The 25385-nt window shown below is 36.2% G+C and overlaps 1 protein-coding gene across 2 annotated transcripts; it reads left to right on the forward strand.

The window, feature by feature from the left end:
- Window positions 1-2355: 2355 nt before the first annotated feature.
- Window positions 2356-8428, forward strand: LOC106151512 (charged multivesicular body protein 4b). Of its 2 annotated transcripts, none has more exons than XM_087011393.1 (5): window positions 2356-2632; window positions 3222-3399; window positions 4050-4164; window positions 5835-5964; window positions 6695-8428. In XM_087011393.1, the coding sequence occupies exons 1-5, from the start codon at window positions 2452-2454 to the stop codon at window positions 6751-6753; spliced, it is 663 nt and encodes a 220-aa protein (XP_086867519.1). In that variant the 5' UTR covers window positions 2356-2451; the 3' UTR covers window positions 6754-8428. The 2 variants fall into 2 exon arrangements, with proteins under 2 accessions (XP_086867519.1, XP_086867518.1); XM_087011392.1 differs by lacking the exon at window positions 4050-4164 and adding an exon at window positions 4819-4933 and having other exon boundaries at window positions 2359-2632.
- The last annotated feature ends 16957 nt before the right edge of the window (window positions 8429-25385 follow it).

Below are 25385 nucleotides of genomic sequence, written 5' to 3' on the forward strand. Positions count from 1 at the left end.
GTAAATTCTTCCTTAGTGGGGCTTGCACTGAATGCAGCAGATTGTACCACTTGATTTAGAATAAAAAAAATGAAAACAAGTATTTAGTAGTTCATGAAGAGATAGACGTCCCGCAAAGGGATGCTTTCCCCGCATCCAGCTGTAGCATTCATTACAGTGAGGTTCATCTCCAAATTATGATGAATACTTTACAGCACCTGCTTTACGAAAGTTAAAAAATGTTTCAATGTGAGGGTACGAGAACTGGTGGCCATATTGACTACTCCAAGTTGCCCAAAGTTGCCAAAGTCTCAACCAAGCTCATTTTATTCTTGGGCCCCTGAATTAAAAAAATGATACAGTAAACGCCATTTCTAGGCTCCGACATATTGCCCGAACTATATAGCAGATTGCCTCCTTGAATATTAACAATCATCTGTTTAAGTTTCTGGAGAAAAATAGATTAAAATAGAAACTGCAAATTGAAAAAAAAAAAAAAAAACACTGCTGAGGAATTTACGATGAATCCACGTCTGGAAACAGAATGATCACTTGTAATCAACTCATTCCACGGTTAATAGCTGATAAACACTGATGTTCATGGATCGCTTCTTAGGGGAGCTTTCAAAAGCTAAGTGAAATTAATTTGCTCAGTTCACTTCTAATTATTGGAGTACTATTTTTATACGAATCCTATCTCCGCACCAGAGACGTACTACTATACATGTATTACGGTCTTTTTGGTCTTTTTTGTCTTCAGTCTTCATATTTTGTAAATTTTCGTTTCTCAGCGACATGTTGAATCCTTTTAGAGAAACTGAATTAGAAAGTTCGTTATTACGAAAAAGAAAAATGCAACAAATGGCCCCGAACACATAAACACAAACACCCATACACACGCGCGCACACACACACACACACACACATGCTGATGACAAGGTAGATAGATATAGTATTTTTGTGTCAGTGTGGGGCGTCTTTCGCTGTTTTTGGTCCGGACTCCGAGCTACTGCAGCCAATTTCCCTTTAGGGGGTGTGGAAATCCGGCATGCGAATTTGAAAATAGAATGCTAAATTCCTTAACCTTCTTCATTCTTTTATTCTCTATCCCTTCATCCGTTTTTCCAAGAAATTCTCTCTCTCTCTCGATCTCTCTCTCTCTCTCTCTCTCATATCTCCTACAGCTCCAAGACTATCTGGTGAGCTATAGCCGTTCCCCATACGTGTGTACACAGTTTACGTCCCAAGCCAGCGTGCTGTTAACATAACTAGGCTGGGATCAGGTATGCAGGTAAATATTATGGTACAAGTAAACAAATTCAAAGCAGGTGAAATTAACTGGAATTATAAAGGACAGCTAGCAGCTCTGCCAGCCCTCTCTTTCGCATATATTAAGGTCTATTTGGTATTAGAGATGTCCCATCTAAAATCAAATTTTGATGAACTGTTTGTGTTTTATTTTATATTTTTATTTTATTTTTATTTTCTATTTAATTATATTTAACTTAATTTAATTTTATTTTACATATTTATGTATTTATTTAATATTGTTAATATTTTGTTTGTTTGTTTGTTTGTTTAATGCAAAACTGTTTTGGGAAGCCACATGCATGTATAGACCTTCAATTTAAGGTAGGCCTATTGCTTAGGTGTTCGTTTTTTTTTTTTTTTTGTTTTGTTTTTTTTTCCTGTTTGTCTCATGATTTATACTCGTTACACCCAATAAAACACACGAGGTGCGTTTATTTATTTATTTATTTATTTATTTATTTTTTAATATGTGTACTTTTAAGTACATTAAAATATGTCTGGTAGGTGCTGATCGACGTTCTTTTAAATAGAATCTTTCAAATTTTTTTTAAACAACGTTTATTCAAAAGAATGAAGTGGAGGCAAGGCGCTGGAAGCATTATATGCTCTCCACATTATATGCTCTCCATCTTTCAAATGCAGTAGTTGCGCAAATAGACGTGTTTATTAGGCCTACTCATTCCCTTTTCTAATACATGATAGTACCTATTGGTATATGTGCTTCCTAGTTCTCTTTAGAGAAACCCAAGAATCTCTTTTGTTTTTAGCAAAGATGGTATAACCTTTAATTGAACAAAAGTCTGTAAATGATTCGAAGATCGGTCTCAGATATCTTATAAGAGAACATTCAGGGCCTACGTTTTAGGCCCTTGATGTGTGAACGCTAATATAAACAAGAATAACATGTAATTTCAAGATGTATTTTTGTTTTAATTTTTTAAAAACGATTAGCGAGTAATCTTTCGGCCTTAAATTTAACAAGAAATTTTAAATTATTGCAAGATTTTAGTTATGCGTAGTTTTGTTTTATCCTGCTTTTTACCGACTTGAGCGCCATCTATTCTTTGGTGGTCATATATCAGTGACTCATGCGCAGATTGTACCTAGTCAGCTCAGGATTTCACTTCCTAAATAACAGGATTTTTTAACAACAAATACAACATGAGTCTTTTTGGAAGGTTGTTTGGTGGTAAAAAGGGAGAAAAAGCCCCCACACCACAGGAGGGCATACAGAGACTTCGAGAAATTGAAGAAATGTTGACGAAAAAACAGGAATATTTAGAGAAAAAGGTCGATCAGGAATTATCAATCGCTAAGAAAAATGGAACGAAAAACAAAAGGGGTATGATCTGTGGTATTTAGGTTTTATGTAATATCATTTACAACCATTAATGTTTATGGAACTAAGATTTGATGGACGAAAGGTTAACTAGTAGGTAGAAGTAGTTGTTATGTTTTAGGTCGTTGAATTTGGGCGTTTAGGCTGTTGTCGTATTGACATATTTGTATTGTAGGTATCGTTGTTTGAAAATAGTGATGTCGTCACGTCACGGTATGATGCCATTCTGGGCTATATTGATGTTTGTCTTCTTACACCTCTCGTTGCTTGGGTGATACACTTAAATAGATCAGCTGCATACACTGTCAAAGAATCAGAAATACCTCTAGCACAAAAATTCATGTGTTGGCTTTCCTGTTTATAGCCTCAGAATTGTGCTAACACACGAAAGATATAGGTGCACATAGCTGTAAAATGACTTAAATTGTGTTGCGGGAGTTCTCTAATTTTTTGCTGAGTTGCACAGTGTGGAAATGCCAACCAGTCTCGACTTCAACATCAACCTGGTAGCTTTCAAAACTGTTCTTAAGGTATTTTTAGTGTGTCATTATGATTAGCTTGAAACATATTTTGATCCTTTTCCTCTGAACAGTTGCACTTGCTGCCCTAAAGAGAAAGAAGAGGTATGAGAAACAACTGAACCAGATTGATGGGACACTCTCAACCATAGAATTCCAGCGGGAGGCCTTGGAAAATGCCAGTACTAACACAGAGGTTCTCAAAGTAATGGGGACAGCAGCAAAGGCTCTGAAGGGTGCCCATAATGACCTGTAAGTTACTCTTCTGTTACCAAGCAGCTATTAAGTGTACTTGTACAGATATAGTTTTAAGTACTGTATACATCTCCCTGTTTTTATGGAAATGATCCTGGTTGTTCTTTTATGGTAAATTATGCAAATATGAGATTATAGGCATGTACACAGCATATGATAAATACGAACAAAATTGAACAATATCATTTTGTTACAAGCAGTATAAATTTTATTGTAAAATTTTATACATATTCTGGAAAGCATCTGCATACACACACTCTCACACGCAGACATATGTACACATCAAGCTTTCTTATTAGTTGTAACCCAGTCTGAGTCAGTGGCAAAAAAAAAAGAAATTTTAATCTTGGTGACCTTTTAAGGTCTAGGAATATGCTGGCAAAATTTTAAGAAAAGTGACCAAGTAACTGATCAAATATACACAATGTTAATAGTGTCACTCTTGTAGGACCAACATTTGGTATGGAGCCAATATTGATGTGACGGACCAAGTTAACTTTCTGATATTTTTATTATCTATCAAAAGACGTTTCTGCGGTTAGCCAACAAAGACAGGGGAAAAAGTACTGTTTATTTTTAAATAAAAAATTGCCATGATATAAAACTATGTAGAATATTGTTGGTATTATAATGTGTATGGTGTACAGGGATGTTGATAAAGTTCACGATCTGATGGACGACATTGGTGAGCAGATGGATTTGGCTAATGAAGTAAATGATGCTATAGCATCGCCCATTGGGTTTGGGCAAGACATTGATCAAGTAAGTGAGCTGGTAACTCGGGTCTACAATATAGACCCATCTGGGTGCACTTTAACATATACTAGTAGTACTACTTAGCCAGTTAGTAGAATATTGTATTTTGGTTTAAGAGAAAATGAATAACTGGACCTCGTTAACTGTTTTCTATATTTATGTAAATATTTTTCGACCAAAAAAAATGTTGAATGGCTCATTGGAAGTTGCGTTAAAGTGTGCCCAGGTTCTATGAAGGCACTATATGATATAGCTTGCAAGTACACCTCTCCTCCATTATTGCACCCCACTTTGTTTTACTTTTCTATTTGTAGAGAGATCATGTCAAAAAATACTGTATCTTGATGGATTGGGTGGAGTTTCATCCATTAAAACATTTTTGACATGGACTTTCTATTTAAGTCTGAGAAAACATACATGACCTCCTTAGCCTCATGTCTGTGACATAGTCTTCAGCTGATGTTAAATTCTAAATTAATATGCACTGTCAATTCCAAAAGCCTAAATTGGGCAATCTTTCATTTATAAGAAAATTTAAAAGGGGAATAAAAAAACATCTTCAGCTATTATCTGCATGTTTTCTCAGCCTCTGCAGTCCTCTACCCTGGCACGCTGATTTGATCAAGTGATTGTGTTTTGATTAGTTGCTTTGCTCCCCAGGGACGTTGACAAGGTCCATGATTTGATGGATGAAGTCGCAGAGCAGCAAGACATAGCCAATGAAATTTCAGAAGCCATCTCAAATCCTGTTGGCTTTGGTACAGATGTTGATGAGGTAGGAGCAGAACTGAATGCATTGGCTTATTGGCTTTGTCTAAACGATACAAACGAAAATTTTGATCGTTTCTTGATATATTGGCAATTGAATTATATAAATGGGGTATTACATACTTTTAGATATAGAGCAGTGATCACAGTATGATTTGCATTGCACCTTCCCTTACTGTAAATTTTAAGAATTTATATTAGCGAGACAAAAAAATAATCACAATTGTTTGGATTTATATGACAGACAAAGGTTTTTGAAAAATCATCCAAAGAGTTAGTATTGAATGACTGCAGTTTCTTCAATATACATAATGGCTTGATGCAGGTCAATATCTGTAGAATGGGCCAGTGATATAATATTTCCAAATTTAGCATTATGTGATCCTGTATTGATTTTACATCTGTCCAGACAACAACCCCCTTCATGTAGGCACAGATTGATCCCGCAGCTGCCAACTGGTGATAATTTGATTGGACGTAATTTGTTTCCTTGCTTGTCTCCTTCTGCAATCGTACTGAATAACCCAATAAACACCAATATTGTGTTATTTATTATCATGCTCTCAGTGGCCTTTATAACCCCAATATTTGACTTTTTAAAGTAAAAATGTGCTTAATGACCTGCTTTCTTAAAAATAGCACTGGACAAAGCAATTAAAAAAATACTTTTATTTAATGAATTGATGATGGCATTCTTATGAATACACCATCATTTTCTTACAAGAATGTTTTTCAGCCATTTCAAGTTAATTAATGAGGAAATGAAATTTTTTTACTGTTTTGTTTAATAATAACATTGCTTGAAAGGCAAGAAATACATAAAGCCCTGTTAAGACCCAGTTTGAGTTTCTTTTATTATCATCAATCCTTTTTTTCACATGCCTTAACTTGTGTACTCTTAATATCAGGATGAGCTAATGGCAGAACTGGAAGAGCTGGAGCAGGAGGATTTGGATGCTCAGTTATTAGAAGTTGGTGGTCCAGTCACAGATCAGTTACCTTCAGTTCCTGTATCAGAGCCTGTGGCCAAGACCAAAGGTAAGGTGTAGTCCATGGCCACATCAAATTTTTTTTATTTTTTTATTTTTTTTATTTATTTATTTATTTATTTATTTATTTTTTTTTTTTTTTTTGGGGGGGGGGGTCAGTTACCTTTAGTTCCCATAACAGCACCTGTGGCCAAGAGCAAAGGTAAGGTGTAGTCCATTGGCACATCCAGGATTTTGCTGGGGGGGGAGGGGGGGGATGCAGAATTTTCTTGCTTGCATAAAACATTTAGATGCAGTTACATGTAGGGCACTGGGTAGGGAAAATTATTTGGGTCTTATCTTTAGGGCCCAAGCAGTCATTTGGATGGCTACTAACATCAAAAGTTGACATCTGTTGTCAAAGACTGTTGGACGGCTTATGAATTTGGGGGAGTGACAGTATTTTTGTAGTTGGACTCCCCGTAAATCAGTGACCAAATTACAGATCAACATTTTTGGACTCCCCATACCCTGCTTGTATATCTCATGAAAACTTGAATATTCACCACATAGAGAGGATTTTAATATTTGCCTTAAAACAATGACAGTGCTGTAGTGAAGCATTCTTTTGACTTACAATCTTTCTTTGAGTTGAATGTTTTAGCAAGTATGTTCAAAGCAAATGTAAAGATAGATAAAGTCCAGTATTTGGAGCAAACAGTCTATACTGTATTGTGCATTTGTGATTAAGATGTGATACAGCACTGCTATGATCAAATTTTCTCCTCTCTTCTCTTCAGGCAAAGCCCAGGCAGATGCAGATGATGATCTAGCAGAGCTAGAAATGTGGGCATCGTAAGACTTCACTGGCGCCCTCTTTTATTCAGGACTTAACATACAAATTCTTGTCTTTAAAAGGAAAGGACCTTCTCCACATTTTTATTTATTTATTTATTTATTTTGATGGCTATAAGATGACCTAAAGCTGTGTGCTTATAGGTTTTTAAAAAAACAGAAATATTCAAGTCCACATTTGAAGAAACCAGTAAGTGATTGCCTTCTCCTGCTCCACATTTTCTCTATAATTCTTTAAACATGCTCTTATTATAATGTGATGTGAGATATTGTATGGATTACATGAGGGGATTGCAACTAAGTGTCTGCTTCCTAAACATCTTTCCCTGTTAATACTAATGAAAACTCTGCAAAGTATTGCAACGGTTTAATGTTGTCACATTGTATTGGGAAGACTGTTCGAATGAATGTGATTTTCTGTTCAGAATTCATAACCCATAGAAAAAATTTGAAGAATAGTCTTATTTTATCATAAAAGAAAAAAAAACAAAGCATTTGAGGTAACCTAAGTGCAGAGGAAAATTGTTATTTATTCCATCATTATGTTAGACTCAGTTTCATGGTGTTACAGTTTGAAAGAAAATTAAAATTTAATTTATAACGATTCTGATGATTATAATACTAGGTGGTAAGAAGTGATGAGAAATGATTCTATATAAAATACTTATTGAATTTTTGTCAGATTCCACCAAAGATATGTACATGGTTTTATAATATTTTAACCTTAGTGCAGTTAGGTATGGGAAATTGATTGGTATTCTGAATTGATAATGCAAGGATTTAGCATACTTTTAGTGAAAAGATGTCATTCATGACTACCAAGTAAAGTCTACAAATGTACAAAGTGACAGTAAAAAAAAGTGAGAGCATAAACAGGAAAATTCATATTCTGTTTAGTATGTTTCAAGGATTGCAGGGTTCAGAAAGTAATAATCAAAACACGCATTTGCAAAGCTTCATGATCACACGTTCGTTGCGATACAACTACGTCGCTTTAAATTTCCTCGTTCACCATAGGTGTCGCCTATATATTATTACCTTTGTCAATGAAAGAGATAGCGTTAGTTTGTAAATTAGATAAACCAAAAAGCTTTTGGCGAACATTTATGACAATTTATGGATGGAGATTTGTTTGGAAGGGTAGGAAGTAATTGCAATTTCAATCATAATATTTCATTTTAGTATTTTTTACGTTTTCCTTGGCGGAGGTCTGCGCTCTCTAAGTGCTCTCAAGTTATTTTGGATCATAGATTGCATTAAAAAATACTGTGATGGTAACTTCGATAACAAGACGAATACATTGTAAAACATGCAGAAGTTCTGAAGGTTAGAATATAATATGGTTTACGTATTGAGGAATTTTTGAGAGTAGAAAATTTATGCGAACCCATTTGATGAAGAGTTCTTTCCCGACATCTATCTTAGCTAAGAAATAATTAGATTGCCTACATTTAAGCAAGTGTTATCTAAATGAATGGTTATTTATATGTACAAAATACCTGAATTGTTTTCAGCAGAAGCTATTTTTTGTTCATTGTGTTTATATGGAATGTCATAGTTATTATCAGAAACCGTGATATACTCTAGTTTTATAAATATAAACCATTTAACAAAATGATTTCCTTTGTAAATACAGTTCTTTACAATGCCAAAAATAAATATACTAAATTGATTTCCCACCCAGGTGTTGTTTATCTATATTTGTTAATGGACCAACTGTAAAATGCATGTGGTTTTATAAAATTCTTCAAATTTACTGAGGATTTCTTGTTTTGGTTTTAAAACCACAAAAGTCATATGAATACATGTTGTACCAAAAATGTTTTTCACAATAAAAACGATTATGACATTTAATAAGATTGTATCAGCATTTGAAATTTTGAATTGAAATTTTAAAATCTATAAGCGTGACCGTTTTCAATTTTGCCTCGATACGAGAATTAATATTTAAAAAAATTGACCGACATATTATAGCTGTGAGAGAAAAGATGTACTAAAATGGCACTGCCTAGTTGTGCTAGTTGAGAAATAGTGTTGCACCTAAAGCAATTGGCCTGTTAAGTTTTCGCTTTATCCGCCAACGCACTTTGAACGAAAATGAACGTCCCTAAAATCAATTCGTTTAAACTTTTGTTAATTTTGTGATAGCCTGATTTGCATCAAGCATATGGTTATCAAGCAAAAGTATGAATGGTACCCAGAAGTTTTTTTCACAGTTTTGAAATCTGACCTGTGTGAACATCATTTGTCGATCAAATAGGGACCTTCAGTAATTATTATTATTATTATTATTATTATTATTATTATTATTATATCCTTTTTTTTCTATTAGCGAGGTACTGAAAATCAATCTTTATGTGTGCTACCCCTGCTTGAAAAGATTTTTTAAACCTTGCCTGCCGTTTCTGCTGCTTTTTTAAAAAATTTTCCTGCGGTTACGCTGTTCAGTTTAAACATATACTTATTATTCTATCGAACAGGATGATCTCTCAAAACGTTTTTGTAATTAGATTATTTCTAAGAAGTACATTACTTTGACGAGCATTCAAAGTGTAGGCCTCCACCCGGGTTTATATGGAGTCCTTCACAGTAAGTTGGTATGTAACCCAGGCGTCTATCGCTACAAGGAGATTCGAGTTACTCCCATACATAAATACATCATAGTGACCTTTCGAGGTAAAAAAAATCTTCTATTGGTCTGTGATAGGCCTATATTCATCGTAGAGTGATCATATACTTATCAGTTCCCTCTAGATTAAGATCCTTACTCTGTGGTGTTTGGTATCTCTGTAATACTGTCATAATGTTGATATAGAAAACATCGGGTAGGATTCGCCGTGTATATTTTCAACCGCGTAAACAGTTCGAATATGGGATTAAATAATAAAATAACGCAATGTATTTTATCATCGGATACAGAGCTGATTGCTAGATATCCTAGACATACTTTCTCCTCTACGCAGCTCACCTACCATCTGCTGGCATATTCCCTCTACTGCTGATATTTTTATTCCCACCTCCTCTCCAAATTCTCTCTCTCTCTCCACTTCAACCCACAAATCCGGGCAGAAGATCATTAGTTGTCAGAAGTGATCAACTAATCTCGTTATTGCTATTTTTCTTTATTTCTTTAAAGTTTCGAAGCAAACACCTACCCCTTTCAACTGTCAGGCGAGAAGAATTTTCAATTAGCTGACTGTGGAATGAGAACTACTGCTCCCTAAACGATTTGATGTTTATGCAATTTGTTCCAGCATTCGAGGATTCCAGTTCTCCCACCTCATACACCTGTTCTGTCGATGAAAAAAATGTAATGCTAATCGTCTGTTCACAAATAACGACGAGAGAAACTCAGTTACTCGTGTTTTTTTTCTTTTTTTTCCTCGCGTGAACTTTATTTTGTGATTTGTTTTTCTCGTCTGAAAAACCATGCGCATAGACTGTACGACCATGCATGCGCTTCAAAAAATGTATGCTGATTAAGGCGGTATTTTGACCTTATATTTTCACGAATAAGCATAATTTCTGTTCTTACTGTTCCGTTTAGTTCCTTCCTATTCCATTTGTGTATATTGAGTATACTACAAGTAATGTATTGGCCTTGTTGCTAAAACTAATAATTCCAGCAAATGGCAGCAATGCATCCATTATATCTTCATAATCAATTTAGTCCTGCATCATTTTTTCCATATTTTTTTCGCGTCCTTACTACTATGCTGAAATCTAGCGTCCTCCCCGTCCTTTCTTTTAGCTTGTGGTTAATTTGGCCTATGGTCTTCATGTGAAACATCAGTTGGGTGTAACAACAAGTTTGTTTTCCTTTCATTTTGGAGTTGTTTGCGGCATTTTCGAGTCGAGGCCTCGCCTGTTTCTTCAACGGTGAAAAAATGCGACATTGAGGGTTCTTTTTCGATTGCTTTATTGTTTTGTGTTTTATATGTTATCTAACTTTATTTTATCTGTTTTGAAGCAGGAAAGTGATCACGTTTCGTAAAGTCGACTTTGAAAAAAGGCAGATCCTGCAGTGATCTGATCTGGGCAAAAGAAGTTTTAACTTGACTTTTGTCTATTGGTTATTCTGGTTTTCATTGTAAAACAGGTCTGTATCATACGTCAAATCTGTACATATGTCTTTTGACGACAAGTAATGATTCAAAGCGTGATTTAGGTCGATAATGAAGATGATGCCTCTATCTCGCCCCCCCTCCCCCCTTTAAGAAACACTTGGTTACCAAGCTCTTGCTATTGAAATCCTTATTAGAGACTCGGTAATTTTCCGCGTTCCTCGCCTTCATACCTAAAAGATCGTTTGCACCTTACAAGAGCGTGAAAATGCCACAGGTTCTTGACAGACGAGCAGACAGGCTTGTTAACGGAATAAGCTCTTGAAAAATTCACCTGTATCTTGTGCTTTGCCCGAGTTTCCATGTTAGTCGAAAATATTGGATAAATTGTAAATCGAATCATAAAAATACGTCGCCTTTTTCAATCGCACAAAGTGTTCAAGTCCTTATTTGCCCCTGAAAAATTGGAGGTGGCTATTGATATCTACCTTATAAGAAGTCCTTGATAAAAAGAAGCACTTTGTATTTTTTTTATTTTATTTATTTATTATTATTATTATTTTTTTTTTCTTTCTTTCTTTATTTATTTATTTATTTTTTTTTGTACCCTTCTGACTTGGAATGGAAAAGGGGGAAATCATACAGGTTACCGATTTAACATTTTTTGTTATGTTTTTGTTTTTTGTTTAGAGTTAGACGAGATGTATTAATAAAGTGTTCAGTGCAGCTTGATCTACACATAGATACAGAAATTGCAAAGAATTAAAATGTCGTGTTATAATAAAGTTTTCAGTATAATTGTACTGACAGAAAGTAATATTTCCCACACCAAACAGACATACAGTGCAAATTTTCGTTGGGTCTATAGAAAAACGTTTCATTTATTGGTTATTGTCTCACCTAGCACAATTATCGGCAAACCTTGCCGCTTGGGATAAATTCAGACGCTGTGTTTTTTCTATACAATGCTCTCAAAAAGAAATAAGTAATAATCAAAGTGTTTTCTTCGAAGAGCGTTCATCACAGCGTTGTAGATGTTAATCAAGTTAGATTTTGGGTTAGTGTTAGGGTTAAAGAGCCATCTCTAATCCAACAGAATAGTCTGCTCACTGGGGATGTCTTGAAGAACAAACAACTGAAATCAAAAGAAACGTAAAAAAAGACATTAAAACAGTCAGTCTCAATTTTCCCTGCTAGCTAGCCAGGGTGGGATTGAAGACCTCCCGAGCATGCTGAGAACTGATCGAGACAGGTGCGCCGAGATACGTAATCCCGAAAACGTATGCTACTGAACGTTCTTCAACAGTCAGAAACGATCTCTTTTTTCGTGCTCTAATTTTTTTTAGAGACGCAACTCAAGAATTGCCCTGCTGCTTTTCTCTTAATTGTATTTCAGTCAACAAAAAAGATTTCTGTTTTAAGTCTGGATTCACCTAACAGATGGAGGGGTTCTTGTAAAGCAATAAAAGGCGCGGTAATAATTTGTTTCGCTCCCGGAAGTGATGAGATTTTTTAATCAACCTTTTTCAGACATTAGATTTGGCGTGGCATTTGGTTTCAGATGCTGTAAGGCGCATAAAAAGAGTCCATTAAACATGAACTGTGATAGGCCTGCATGTCAACCCAAGAACTTTTTTACTTTTTAAAATACTATTACGTTCTACATGCTTGTAGTTTCTGGAAAATCCACGCGTAATAAAGAGAGAGAGAGAGAAAGGAGAGAAAGGTTCAATATTTTTCATTTTTATCCCTTCAACTTATTTTGTTTCTTTTTACTTTATTTTATTTATCGTCATCATCATCATTATCTTCTTTTTTGTTGTCACTATTATTATTGATATGATTGCTGTTGTTGTTTTGCCAAAATGTACATAAATCGAGTGCGACTTTTGTAAAATCACTTCTGCTTTCAGCCTACAAGTAATAAGTGTTTTCACACTCATCTGCAGGTCTAGTGCCCAACCCTCCTATACCATGCCAATTATGCACAACAGAAATTTTAATTATCCTGTAAAAGAAATATATAAATCAATCGAAAACCAACAGCATCATTGTTATGGACGGTCGCTGTCGAGTGAAACCGGACTATCAAACCGAAAACAAGCTCTTGAAACACACAAGCTCACCCCACAGTGGGCAACGTATGTCAAACGTATGGTAACACGTACTTTCTGTCTAACTGACTACCTTCTTAAACCACAGTGAAGCGTGACCTGGGATGTAGCTGAGGTGATCCTTGACACTTGCCTCAATTATAGCACTTTTTGGTGTCACGGTGGACAATTTAGTTGTCCGCCGAGCGTTCGTAAATATGGCGTCTTGTCACCAACTCGTCATTATAGTGTCACGCGGAGACAATACACTGGGCCTTAAGTGACGTGTAATTTAATGACAACTTGTGCCCCGTCAACAGGAAACTTTGAGGCGTTTTTGGTGAATTAAACGAGCGGCGAAACAGGTACTTAGACCCGGTTTCACACAACAGGTGTATTATCTGCGGTTTCACTCCTCGGGGCCAGCCCTTATTTAAATATGGAGAAGCGTAAAAAAGGGACGGATATTCATTGTGAAAAGGCAGAGAGGTGTCAAGACCGCTGAAAATTTTATTTCACTGGAGGGAGAAACTATTTTTTTTTCTTTTTCTGATTAGCTGATTTAGTTGTAAATAGAGAGTGACATTATTCACGTAGCCTCCATGGTGGAATGCTCAGCTTAGTTTATTCATTTCGAAAAAAATGTCTGTATCTGTCCCCAGTAAATAGTGTTAAACTTCCATGATGTGCTTAGTTTATATCTTTAGAATGAAAATATATGTTGGAAGAAGAATATAATAAAATGGCTATATTAAGGGCTAGTATAGACCCGGAACTGACTGCATACTAAAATTCTTAATCAGGACTGTATAAAAGTTGTTTTATCGTAAGAATCTTTTAAAAATGTAATTCTTTACAGTGCTGGAGTCCACTTGTTCCCCTGGTATCAGAGCGCGAACTGTAAAGCAAATTGAACACCTTTGACTTAGCCACGCGATTGAAATAAGAAAAACGGTTCATTTAACATCGGCGCCTTCAACCATGTCCACGCGTTGGTATTTCTCATTCCCAATAGGTATGTTACATCATCAACGCGACATTTTTTTCTATTTTTGGCGGACCGAGCTTACAGGTGTTTTTATTCACGTAACAGTTCACGAAATGTGGTTGATGTTAACGCTGAGTGATTAACTCGCTAACCTAAAGAAACACAATGCCGCCGCACCTGTTACCGCGCGTAATATTGAATTTAAACGTTTGGAGAAGTTAGAGTATTGTGTCATTTTGTATCAGAAATTATACACACGGGCACTCGTTAGCCTCGCTTGGTCCGGACCTGTGTGGGTTTGGCAACGTTAGTTTATATTGTGTAAGGTCATACAAAAATGCGTGACTGATACAGTGGAAGTTGGGCAGTGATATCCCGAGCAGGTTGTTCCTCGGCACAAAGGGGCCGTGCCTGGCTATTGTTTTTGGTCAAGGAGAACCCGCAGGGCACACTGTCGAGAAGAATAAACCTTTTTCCTATTTTCACTGTCCTGATAATCCTTTCGTGTTTATTTAATGTGGATTAAAAGTAATATGTTCAATCAGCGTCAGAATTAAGTGTTTAGAGCTCTGCGTTCTCTCGGACCCCTCGGCTGTCCATGCCCCATTCAAAACGCTGCACCTGACGGAACGGGTTAATATCAATTTATTCAGACCCCCTCACCCGCCTTTCACGTCCCTAACGTTTCATTGCCCGCCCGAGAGACAGGTCTCAATAACAAGGCATTCATCGCTCCAAGCTTTGTTATATCGCAATATTTAGATTTAATTAATGTTCATAAACGCTGTGTTGACGATAATGCGATCCGTAGAACCGATCCTTTTCTACTCGGCATGCACCTGATTTTTGGTGTTTGTTTGCGGGTTCGCGGACAACAACGAGGGCTCACCACCTCCCCCACCCGTGTCTTTATGCCGATATTCCTCTCCTCCACGCCTACCTGCAAAGCTAAAGTTACAGTTTTTTGTAACTAGCCGTGGTAGGTCCCTTTGAATATGTACACCTTCATTACTTTATTGGGAAAATAGTGATGACAAATTGCGATTCAATAACGTGAAAGTAGGTGGAATTATTTTTCCTTAGTCTTGCCAGAAGTACCTTTTTCAGCTCACGTTGTCCTTTGGGCACATCGAGCCATTCCCAAATCTTTTGTGCTTTTTTGAAATTATATTCCTCACTCCAAGGCGTCTCTCTCTTATATGTTTGTTCTTTGTTCTTTACATTTTTATTTATTTATTTATTTATTTATTTATTTATTTATTTATTTGCATGTGTATCATATAACCTGAAGACAGAGTAGACAAGCGTAAATATGAAAAGTTGTTCTAAAATTCTAAATCTTGCTCGGCATTAGATGACTTCAAATCATATCTCTTTCCCAAATACACTTAAGTCTGTAATTCATATTTAGTTATCTAATACCAGAACTCGTTCCCGCCAAAAGACAATTTTATATAACGTCATTAAAGTCAAAACTGTCGTTTTCTCACGTACTCGCTTTAACTTCCGATGTAATCATCTGTCTCTCTGCCAGGACATATCAATAAAAATGTGAATTACGTACCTTACAGGTGCAACGCTACCTTTCTCTATAGAAAAGGTAAAAAAGTCTACTCAGGTGAGGCATTCCAACCTGATGTAAACAACTCTTCTCTTTTTTCTTTCATACTAGAGGATTTTACTAGCAGGTTCACACAGCCTCTTTCACCGATGTTACAAACAATTTTATTCTAACCCTGATTATGATGATTTGTACTTTGAAAAAAAAACTCTCAAAGAAATCCATTCCGGCCTTCTACTCTAAACTTAATAAGTATTATTGTGTTTCAGCTGTGTTTTTTTCCTCAAATAAATAGGCACATAATTTCAATTCAAAGATTTCAAAGGGTTTTAATAAGATTTTTACAAAATATGACTTAAATATATTTGTTGTGAATATACAGAAATCTGCATTTTTTTTTCTGAGCAAAAGTGATACGAGAGAGAGAGAGAGAGAGAGAGAGAGAAGGTCTGGTGCTATGCGTAGGCGAGTACAGCAAGGACATGTTGGTCGTTTCACTGTAGGGATTACTCACATGTCAGCTTCACCCCAGGGGTTCAAGGCACAGGTGCACCGCCATTGATATTTCAATCAACTCCGTCGACTACCTGCAAGGGCATATTTCTCGTCCGTTGACAAGATGGAGGAATTTAAAAACTCGTTACTCTGTCCTTCCCACAGCGGCCGGGGCATGAGAACGTCTCTTAAAGACCACGGAGACAATGCCAATCACCAATTTAATAGCCAAGCCCACCTGAGGATTTTGAAATTTGGAAAAGAAAAATTTCGTTATCGGCTAGCCGTCCTTTCCTGGCTCAAGGTGGTCGCTGGGTAAATGGACTGAGACAGAAGAAAAGGCAGCGGTCATTTTGATGTAATCAGAGGTATCGCCAAGATACAATACAAAATAAATATAAAATACTCAATACTTGATACAAAATCCCCAAAAACCTTTTTCTTTTAATTTATGGCATACGCTATCGATTTCATAAGTGTAGAATTACATATTCTTTGGTAAATTTATTTCTAGTTTTACCACGATGTTGTTTTATGACGTTGTTCTACTTCAACATGTGCATAAACTACAACAAGCCATGCTGCTTACTTATTATTGTCGTAAACTCTTCCTTTACTGTGGCTGAAATATGATGATATGAAATATTCTGCTTGGCTTTTCAGTGACCTATTTGTGCAGACTTCAAGGTCTACCTAAAGACGATCTTTTTTTAATAAACGAGTTTATAGCGTAAAATGGATGGTTTGGTTTGTAATTTGACATTGGAATAGTTTACTGTCAACTTGAATGATATATTGCTCAGCCTGGATAATCTTAACCCCACACCCTAAAATATTTACTGTAAAACTGTAGAGATGCAACAAGTTTTACCCACATATTTAAGCGCAATACAACGCACTGGTGGAATTTAAAGACATTCTGAACATGCACTGATCGGATATAAATATATTCTCAAATGATATTCTCAGTTCCCCTGCTTAGAATCTCCCAAATTATGTACATTATGTTGAAAATGATATTCGAAGGTAATTCAGTTTTTTTTTCTTAAAAAAAAAGAGAGACGACATAGTTTTAGTCCCATCTGATGTGTTCTTGCACCTTCATCGTGGTAGAAAATAAAAATTCATGACAATAGTGAAAAAATAAACTTCATATTCTATGGCCAGGTTAACAGGAGTATCCATAATCTTTCCGCATGGCTATAAGATCGTAACATTCACAAAGATCACTTGTTAGATCACACTCAAGTTAAATCACCCGGCACATTGGGTTAGGCACCTCTGGGACCGGGGGGCAATTGCGTCAGAAAAGCCCCTTTATTCAACGCTGCTCCGCCAGAAAACAGGGAAGAAAGCCACGTCAGGGGCAGACTTGGCTGTCCTCGGTGTTCCTTGCCGAGTAGCAGGTGCGCGTTCTTGAAGAAAAACAAATCAAAGCAAACAGAATGATCCGAATCACAATGGCGATACAATAGGCCCTGCCCTTTCGATTGATTTAATTGAATGGCGTGCGCTCGTTACCTTTCTCTCTGTTTCACAGTGCCTGCAATGTGGTTTGCTTTTTGTTTGTAAGTTCTATTTTTCCTTTATATTTTCATCTATTCCCCGGCGTTTAAGCGGTTTGCCTGCATTTTCTTCGCTCACCTCAGTTTGTATACACTTCAGTTGTCCTTTAAAGATTCTTTATGAAAAGGAACGCCGATCCTCACCTAGACTTTAGGGTGAAAGCCAGGAACAGGTGCACATTTTTAAAAGACTGAGGGAATCCACTTCGCTCTAACGCGGTCGCCGGGGAGAAATGGAAAAAATTGAAAAGTGTTGTTTCAATTTTTATTCCAGATCAAAGAGCGTTATTTCTTAATTTAACTTTTCCGCCCAAGCCACAACCCCATTGCGAATTAGCACCGAAGGAGGGCTTTATTTTAAAGTAATGATAGAAATATTGAAAATAAGGTCGAATGAATGTTCTTTTCACTCGAAGTACTATTATTATTAATACTTTGTAAGGTCTATAACTTCGGTTCAACTATAAACGCCCGCGTTGTTTCAAAAGGTGAAACGTAAATTTGCAGGTGGGAGAGACTCATGTCTTTGGACTTAAACTTGTCAATAAAACAGTGGATCGACAACGATGTGTCCTTGTTGACCCTAAGGATCTCATTGTCCCTGGCAATATACAGGACACTTATTACGTACAATACTTTTTCCAAGCCTTAATTTTCTTTTTGCGTGCCATAATAGTTTCTTTCTATTGAGTCGCTATTCTTAGCTTTCTTAAATACAGTTCCACTAATTGTTTCCTTATGAAAACGTAACCTGTAATTTTGGTTCAGATACGTTTGTATAACTGAAACCTTCAACAATGCGCATATTGTTGATATGTGATATACTGCTTCTTGATAACTTATGACTTTATCCTTTCCCCACCGAAGTCCGAAGTACATACTCATATTCTTTTTATTCTCCATATGTATTGCAATAAAAGATAAATAAGAGAGAGATCATCATTCACCTACCCACCCATTCCCTTTACCTTTCAACATACAAATGATATTACCATCGCCAACAACACTTGAAATGATGGTAAAAATATCTATGAAAATGCGAATAGACAAACAATAAAAAGATACTGTTTATATGAAAAAGATGTGTGGTCCAAAGTCAGTCCATCCTGGCTATTACATCTACTTAGCTTCAATCAATTCAAAAGTCACTGAAAAAATAACTGACAAGAGGGCGAAAATTGAAAATTGCGAAGTGAACCGCTCTGATTGGACAGCACCTGTTCTCGTCTGCCGGCTACTCGCGTTACGCTTCCCACGTTTGCCGCGACGCCGTTCATCGTCTGCCAGAGTCCCCTCCGCGGTAGAAATGTTTTAACTTGTCTTTTGATGTTGAACTTGAACAAATTTGAAACAGAATATTTAATTAAGGTGGTCTACATTGTCTTGTCAGAGGACGGGAGTCCTAATGAAAGGAAAGATATCTGGCAAGTGCCGCACGAATTGTTGCCCAGGGCAACCTAGCTCCGACCGCGAAGAAAATTGCATTAAAATCTTATTTGCGGCTGAAATGATTGTTTTAGTCCAATATTCAATCACGGACAGAGAAACACATTTCTAAAGTACATTACTTCTAGTGCCGTTTTTAAAGCTCTTAAAGGTTGGCCTTGTCTCAATGTCACCCTTACTCAAATGATCGTTTTTTTTGTTTTTGTTTTTTGTTTTTTGTTTTCGAAACTGGTGAATAATCCCCACGTAAATTCATGCATGCAATCTCGTCCAATCATAGTACGTAAGAAATTTATATAAAGTGTGTTGAAAAAAAGTTGCATCTTGAATGCCAGACTGACTTTATGCAAGGTGCCCACCCTTTTTAAAGGTTGTGTCCAGCACCGTTAAAATTAAAAACTGGTTTTGAGCTTATTCTACGAAATTGACGATTTATTAGCACCCGCATTGCAAGTGAACTTCTGGTTAAGCGGTCATCACAATAAGAGGATGGGCGGGTAAATTAATGTACAAAAATCTTCCCAACGTGCAACCGCGCCTCCTTCCTCCTGGAATCAATTTTAAGTTTTAGTTAAAACGGTGCTGAATGCGACACTTTGTCTTAGAAACAAGCTGTAAATGAGCTCCACGCTGCACAGCCTGTAGTACGATCACAGAGGTCACAGAGGTCAAGCAGAAGGTCACGTGATATGACCACTTGCTGTCGTATGTCTCACCATGTCGTTCTCATCAGAGACAACTGGCTTCCTCCGCCATATGGCAACCAGTGGGAAAAGTGAAGAGTTGCAGGTTTAAGGTCAAGGCAAGCTGGCCTTGGTTTCACCATTAGTGATGGAATGTCCATTTTGTAAAATTCTTCTAATAGAAAAAAATCCAAGATGCCCCTGCAATCAATTAGAGTAAAAGTCATTATCACAATTTTATTTGGTAATGGAAACCCAGATAATCTGTTTTTGAAAAGAAAATTAAAACGTTCATTGGTGTCTTCTACATATAAGATTAAATCATAAAGAAAAATACCTCCGCAAAAATTTGGAAAATTGATTCCTTAATGCCATGATTTTTATCGTTATATACACGTAACGATTATTTACAGTTCAAACAAACTGTGTAACTTTTGTAACTAATGTTAACAAAGTTTGTATATAACATAATATAAGTGATTAAAAATGCTATAAATTATGTTTATCTTGTCAAGTTATGTTGATTTGTCGGTCATTCTTCTCACACTAAATGATATCCATGCTACATGTATTTTCTAAAAAGTATATATAGGTACTGTATATTATAAATAGGCCTACAGTTTTCAAAGTGCCAAAATAAAATGTTTACTATTTTAATAGCTGTCCAAATAAAAATAATAATATACATAGGAACGAGCAACACCATTGAGTATGCCTTTCCTGATACTTGTCACATCATTTCATGAATAACAGATAGTAAAACACGCAAACACCAAGAGAAAAGGCAAAAAAAATAAATAAATAGATAAAATAATAGAAGTACTCGAAGGTGAGTTGATTTGGCAGTCCTGTGACCAACTTGCACACACGAGTCAACTGACCAGCTGTTATGCGACATGAGACACTGAGTAACCTTACCCATGTGATAGCGCGTGTGACAGGGACGCACACGCACACGATAGCTTAGAACAGGTTGTATGGGACCGTATGGCCTTCCGTCCAGCCCAGCCCTTTTCTGTGAAAATGAAAACGAAATGCGGTGATTGATTATTGAGTTGTAATTAAACGGAATTTAAATGCATCGGGATATTATAGAATCTTATCGGCAGTATTTCTCTGAACTTTGAGGTAAAATTATTGACAATATTTACATCACTGCCAGAGTTTCACATACTAAGGCTAACCCTGTCAAAAATGGACTGCAAAAAAAAAAAAAAAAAAAAAACATTGCGTGATTTATCATATCTTTACTGTTTTCATATAAGGCTTTGCTGAGATGGATTTTAAATACATGATGTCCACTAGGAGACAATTGATTGGTCCGTAAATTAGTAGGCTAAACCTCTGATTATATATTAATACTAAAAAATTATCTCTAAGTTAATTTGTTTAAAAGGTAAATGATTACAGGGGTACCACTATTAAAAATCATTTAGTTTTCCTAGCGAACTAAAACTAATTTAGTCAAAGCTGCTGTTAGCTACAGACTTCACCTTACATCGAGCTAAGTTGAATTTCTACAACCTGTTGCATAGCATGCAGTTAATGACTTGGTTTCAAGTGCAAACGCCTTATTTTTTATACAGTATATATATATAAGACTATATATATATATGTACCTCTTCTTGGTTTTAACTTTAAATTTGCTATTGAGAGTTCAGAAATTGTTTTTTGTCTAAAAAAATTAGTTCACTTGCGTTCTCGCCTGCATGTCTCTCTCTCTTTCTCTCTCTCTCTCTCCTGCGCCTTATAGGAACAAGCCGGGTGATGTAATAGACTTAAATCAACTGCATATCATAATATTTTACTTTTATTTTACTTATTTTAAGAAGGTATTTCTACTTCACCATTGCGTGACTCAAAGACAATAAAGCGTGACTGCAAGGGCGTTGTTATTACGTGTCCGTTGCAGTTGCTATAGGATCTCGAAATATTACGTGATGCAGCAAGTACGAGTCATTTGATTATGTCAACCTAAAAGGTATCCGGGTACGAATTATTTTTTTTTCTGACGGCAGCTGTTTGATCGCATGTAAACTTGTGAGGATCAGGTTTAATACTCTTATCAGATTCATGTATGGTGATGTGGACAGTCAATTTGAAAACAACTGACTATATGCTTAAATATGTGTGAGATAATACACTGCTACCCGAGGGATATATTCAAGAGTCAGAGAAAGGTATATATTTATATATATATATCACGAGAGGGTGGCAGTGTTATTTGACATATACATGTTTACTGTGAGCAAGTACTCGCATTTCACCGAAAAACACCTTAAAAAACGAATAAAGCGTATATCTTCACGATCACATAACATCTCCAGGTATGTATCTCTGTACATAAACCATACCAAAATCTAGGAATTACTGATCAAGTGGACCAACTAAAAAATATATTATTTTTGTCCCTATTTTCATCACATCTCTACATCATTTAAGATCGCTTTGAATGTACTCTAAAGGTTCTGTGCTGCAGCTATGATAATGTGCATTTTCAAAAATCAAAAGGTAAAACTCAATGTCCTGTAATAACCATTACAGCATTCGTTCAGTAAAGACCACTGTTACTTTATTATTCGCCACTTTACTGTATTCACTTTTTAGTTTTCTATGCTCTAAGTCTAAACATGATTACATTATATTAAGACATATGAAAAAAATTAACATATAATTCAATAACTAATTTAGTTCCAATACGGACGCCTCCTTCAACGTCCCGATTCCAGGTTTCCGGCGAGGCGGCGCAGGTGGCGTTCGCAGTAACAAGTTTTGTGGAGTTGTTTCCAAGAGTTCAGGGTGGTGATAACAACTGCAGCTGAGGCCTGGCTCATTTTCTGCAATTAAAGACAATGTTCATACACAACCTGTCTGCAATTTGCTGCCTGTTTCGTGGGTCAGATGTTTTTTGATCTCAGTCGGTCAATTTTTTTCAAATTTCTTGTCACGTTTTGTTATTGATTGCTTCGCTTTTCGAGGTTTGATTGATATTGCTTTGAAATAATGCACATTACGACAATAAAAATTGAGACAAATGTCATTACTGAAATAATCCAAAGAATCTGTTATACAACGAATGGTTTTGTAACACGACTTCTGATATCGCTATGGCAATTTATCCAAATTTTATATTTGATATATTATAGAATGTCACATTCAATATTTTTCTATTTGGAAAAAAATAATAGATAATGCAAAAAAGCGGCTTTTGCATTTTCATGAAAACAAAAAGGAAATCAGGTGAAACAACTTGCCCATAATTGTCTAATTACGTCAAACGCAATTACTATAATGATTATGACAACAGATGTTTATATTCCTTAATTTTGGCTTAATTAAACATGAAAATTCTTTGATGATTTTTCCAAAGGGCATAATGACATTAGAAACTATTACCAATAACATCGTCTCTGCGCATAAGTCTGCTTAACAATTTGAATAAAATAAAATTATTTATATATAAGTAATTATTTTTTTATCACAAGCCTGTGTTCTGCCCTCACCGTTAGCTTGGGGCTAACCTGGTCGGAGGTTGTCATCATAAATACAGCTTTAGATATTAAATAATTACTATTATATGATTCAACTGCCAAACTAATGAACACTTTTGCTGAAATTATCGATAATATATTGCAAATAGATTCAACCCATGTTACTACTTTTACTGCCCTTTTATTTGCATTGACTGATTTGCACTGACTGATGATTTTAACTAGAAATCACTCTATACATTAGTTTTCTTTAATGTTCGGAGAGAGAGAGAGAGAGAGAGAGAGAGAGGGAGAGAGAGAGAGAGAGATGAGATCTCATCCCTCTCAAACGCGTGCCGCTTAATGAAGTATTTCCTCTGATCTTTCAAGTCCTACCTGTTGAAAAGTAAATGAACAACCTTCTTGCTATTAATGCCCCTAACAAGTTTGGATAGTCCCTCGTTCCCAGAGTCCGGTTACATGCCGGAGAGATTATCAATTGTAGATCAACGTAAGTACGGCAGCAAAGCACAGCAGATTCGCTGTGGACGCTATCAGTTTTCGAAACTTTTAATCTTGTTCGATTTACCGAGTAAATTCGATTAAGGCCACCTTCAGCCGAGATGGTCCGAGGAAAGAGAACAGAGAGATGAGGGGAAAAGAATTGGGACGGAAATTTACCGAGTGTGGTTGTATTTTGTTGTATTTATTGTTGTTCGTCATTTGTCTCGCTTCAAAATTACATATTGACACAATAAATACTAAAACGTATTCAACTGGCATCATAGTAGAGAGAAAGTGGCGTGAAGATAGAGTCAAATGAACTCTTTGATTAAATCTTTTTTATTCATTTATCTATCTAAATATTCTTTTTTCTATTCATAAATTAGGCATTCGATAACATATATTGACCACTCGTAATGTCAAACTGTGTCAACTTTGTCCGTGTAATTACAGTAGACTTTGAAATTACTATTGCTGTCCATTTAAAGCCACCCTAAAGACACGTGATGCGGTTTACATGGGGACAAAATTGGCTAAATTGGCTTGTTGTGGTTAAAAGTCTCAATCGCAAGATTTGTTGGGTAGATATTTAGTTATTAAAGAGATGTTTATATTTTAATGCTTCACCTCTTTAAGATTTAAAGTATATCAAGAGAATAAATTTAATTAGACAATAAAGAGAAACTCTTTGTCAGAGTTACGAGAGACACTAAACCACAGTGAAAATAACTATTGAAACATGGAATAAATGGCTACTCCTTATCACTAAGATTTGGTAAGGGAATTTTGGCTTAACTTAAACACATTCGGGAGTCCGCCTTTCATTAGATCCATAAAGGTTATGGTTAACATGAGATTAGTGGATGAAAACCAAGGACAGGTTCAGGCACGTAGCCGGCAGTTCCAAAGGAGGGGGGGTCTTTTTCTGAAAAAAAAATGGACCTTTTACCATAAAAACTTAATGTACCAAGATCAAATTTTACTCAGAACGGACCTTATTCCAGCAAAAAGGGCGGTTCTTTCGAACCCCCCGAACCGCCTGGCTACGGGCCTGGGGTTTATCAATGAGAACTGGACCCTATATCACAGGGGACCTCTCCCTTATTCGACACCGGCCAGCCAGACCTGCCTAGAAAGCACATGGTGTTGCTATACAAGGATGTGTGTATGTACGTGTGGTAAGGTGGTCTTGACGCACACATTGTACTGACATATGTATATGACAACCTAAGATCGTGAGAAAACTTCTGTTTCCATTCAAGACAATAAAAGACAACTGTCACACCTGTGAAAATTACAGAAGTGAAAAATTAAGAAAAAAAACAGCACTGAAGAAAAACTCCGACGCCCATTAGAATCATACATTGACTTCATCAGACTATTACAGTCCATCACAAAATTCCAGAAGCGTTACGCCCAGCAATGAATTAATTTGAAAATTCTGAAGTTCGTGTTAGGCTAAAAAGAGTTCTTGCGTCCGAATTGTATAACCGTAAGTTGTTTTCCTCACCGCTGTTGACTTCTGTCGTCAAATTACGACCTCCGAGCAACAACTTGTGGCTAAGTTCAATCGCTATTTTCCTAACATCGTGAACCGAGACAGGCACTAATTGTTCGACTTCACGGCTGGAAAAATCCTCTCTCTGAAAAGTCACGCAGTAATGTCTAATGTAAGCCATAGGTGATGCAATCAACAGGGTCGGGCAAATGATAAAAGCTGTTGTTTTGACTTATACCCTTACGGTCACCTGTCGGTGTGACAGAAAT

This window comes from Lingula anatina, chromosome 4, assembly GCF_051362555.1.
Source record: "Lingula anatina isolate TDL-2025a chromosome 4, LinAna3.0, whole genome shotgun sequence".
In the NCBI taxonomy this organism is placed as follows: domain Eukaryota; kingdom Metazoa; phylum Brachiopoda; class Lingulata; order Lingulida; family Lingulidae; genus Lingula; species Lingula anatina.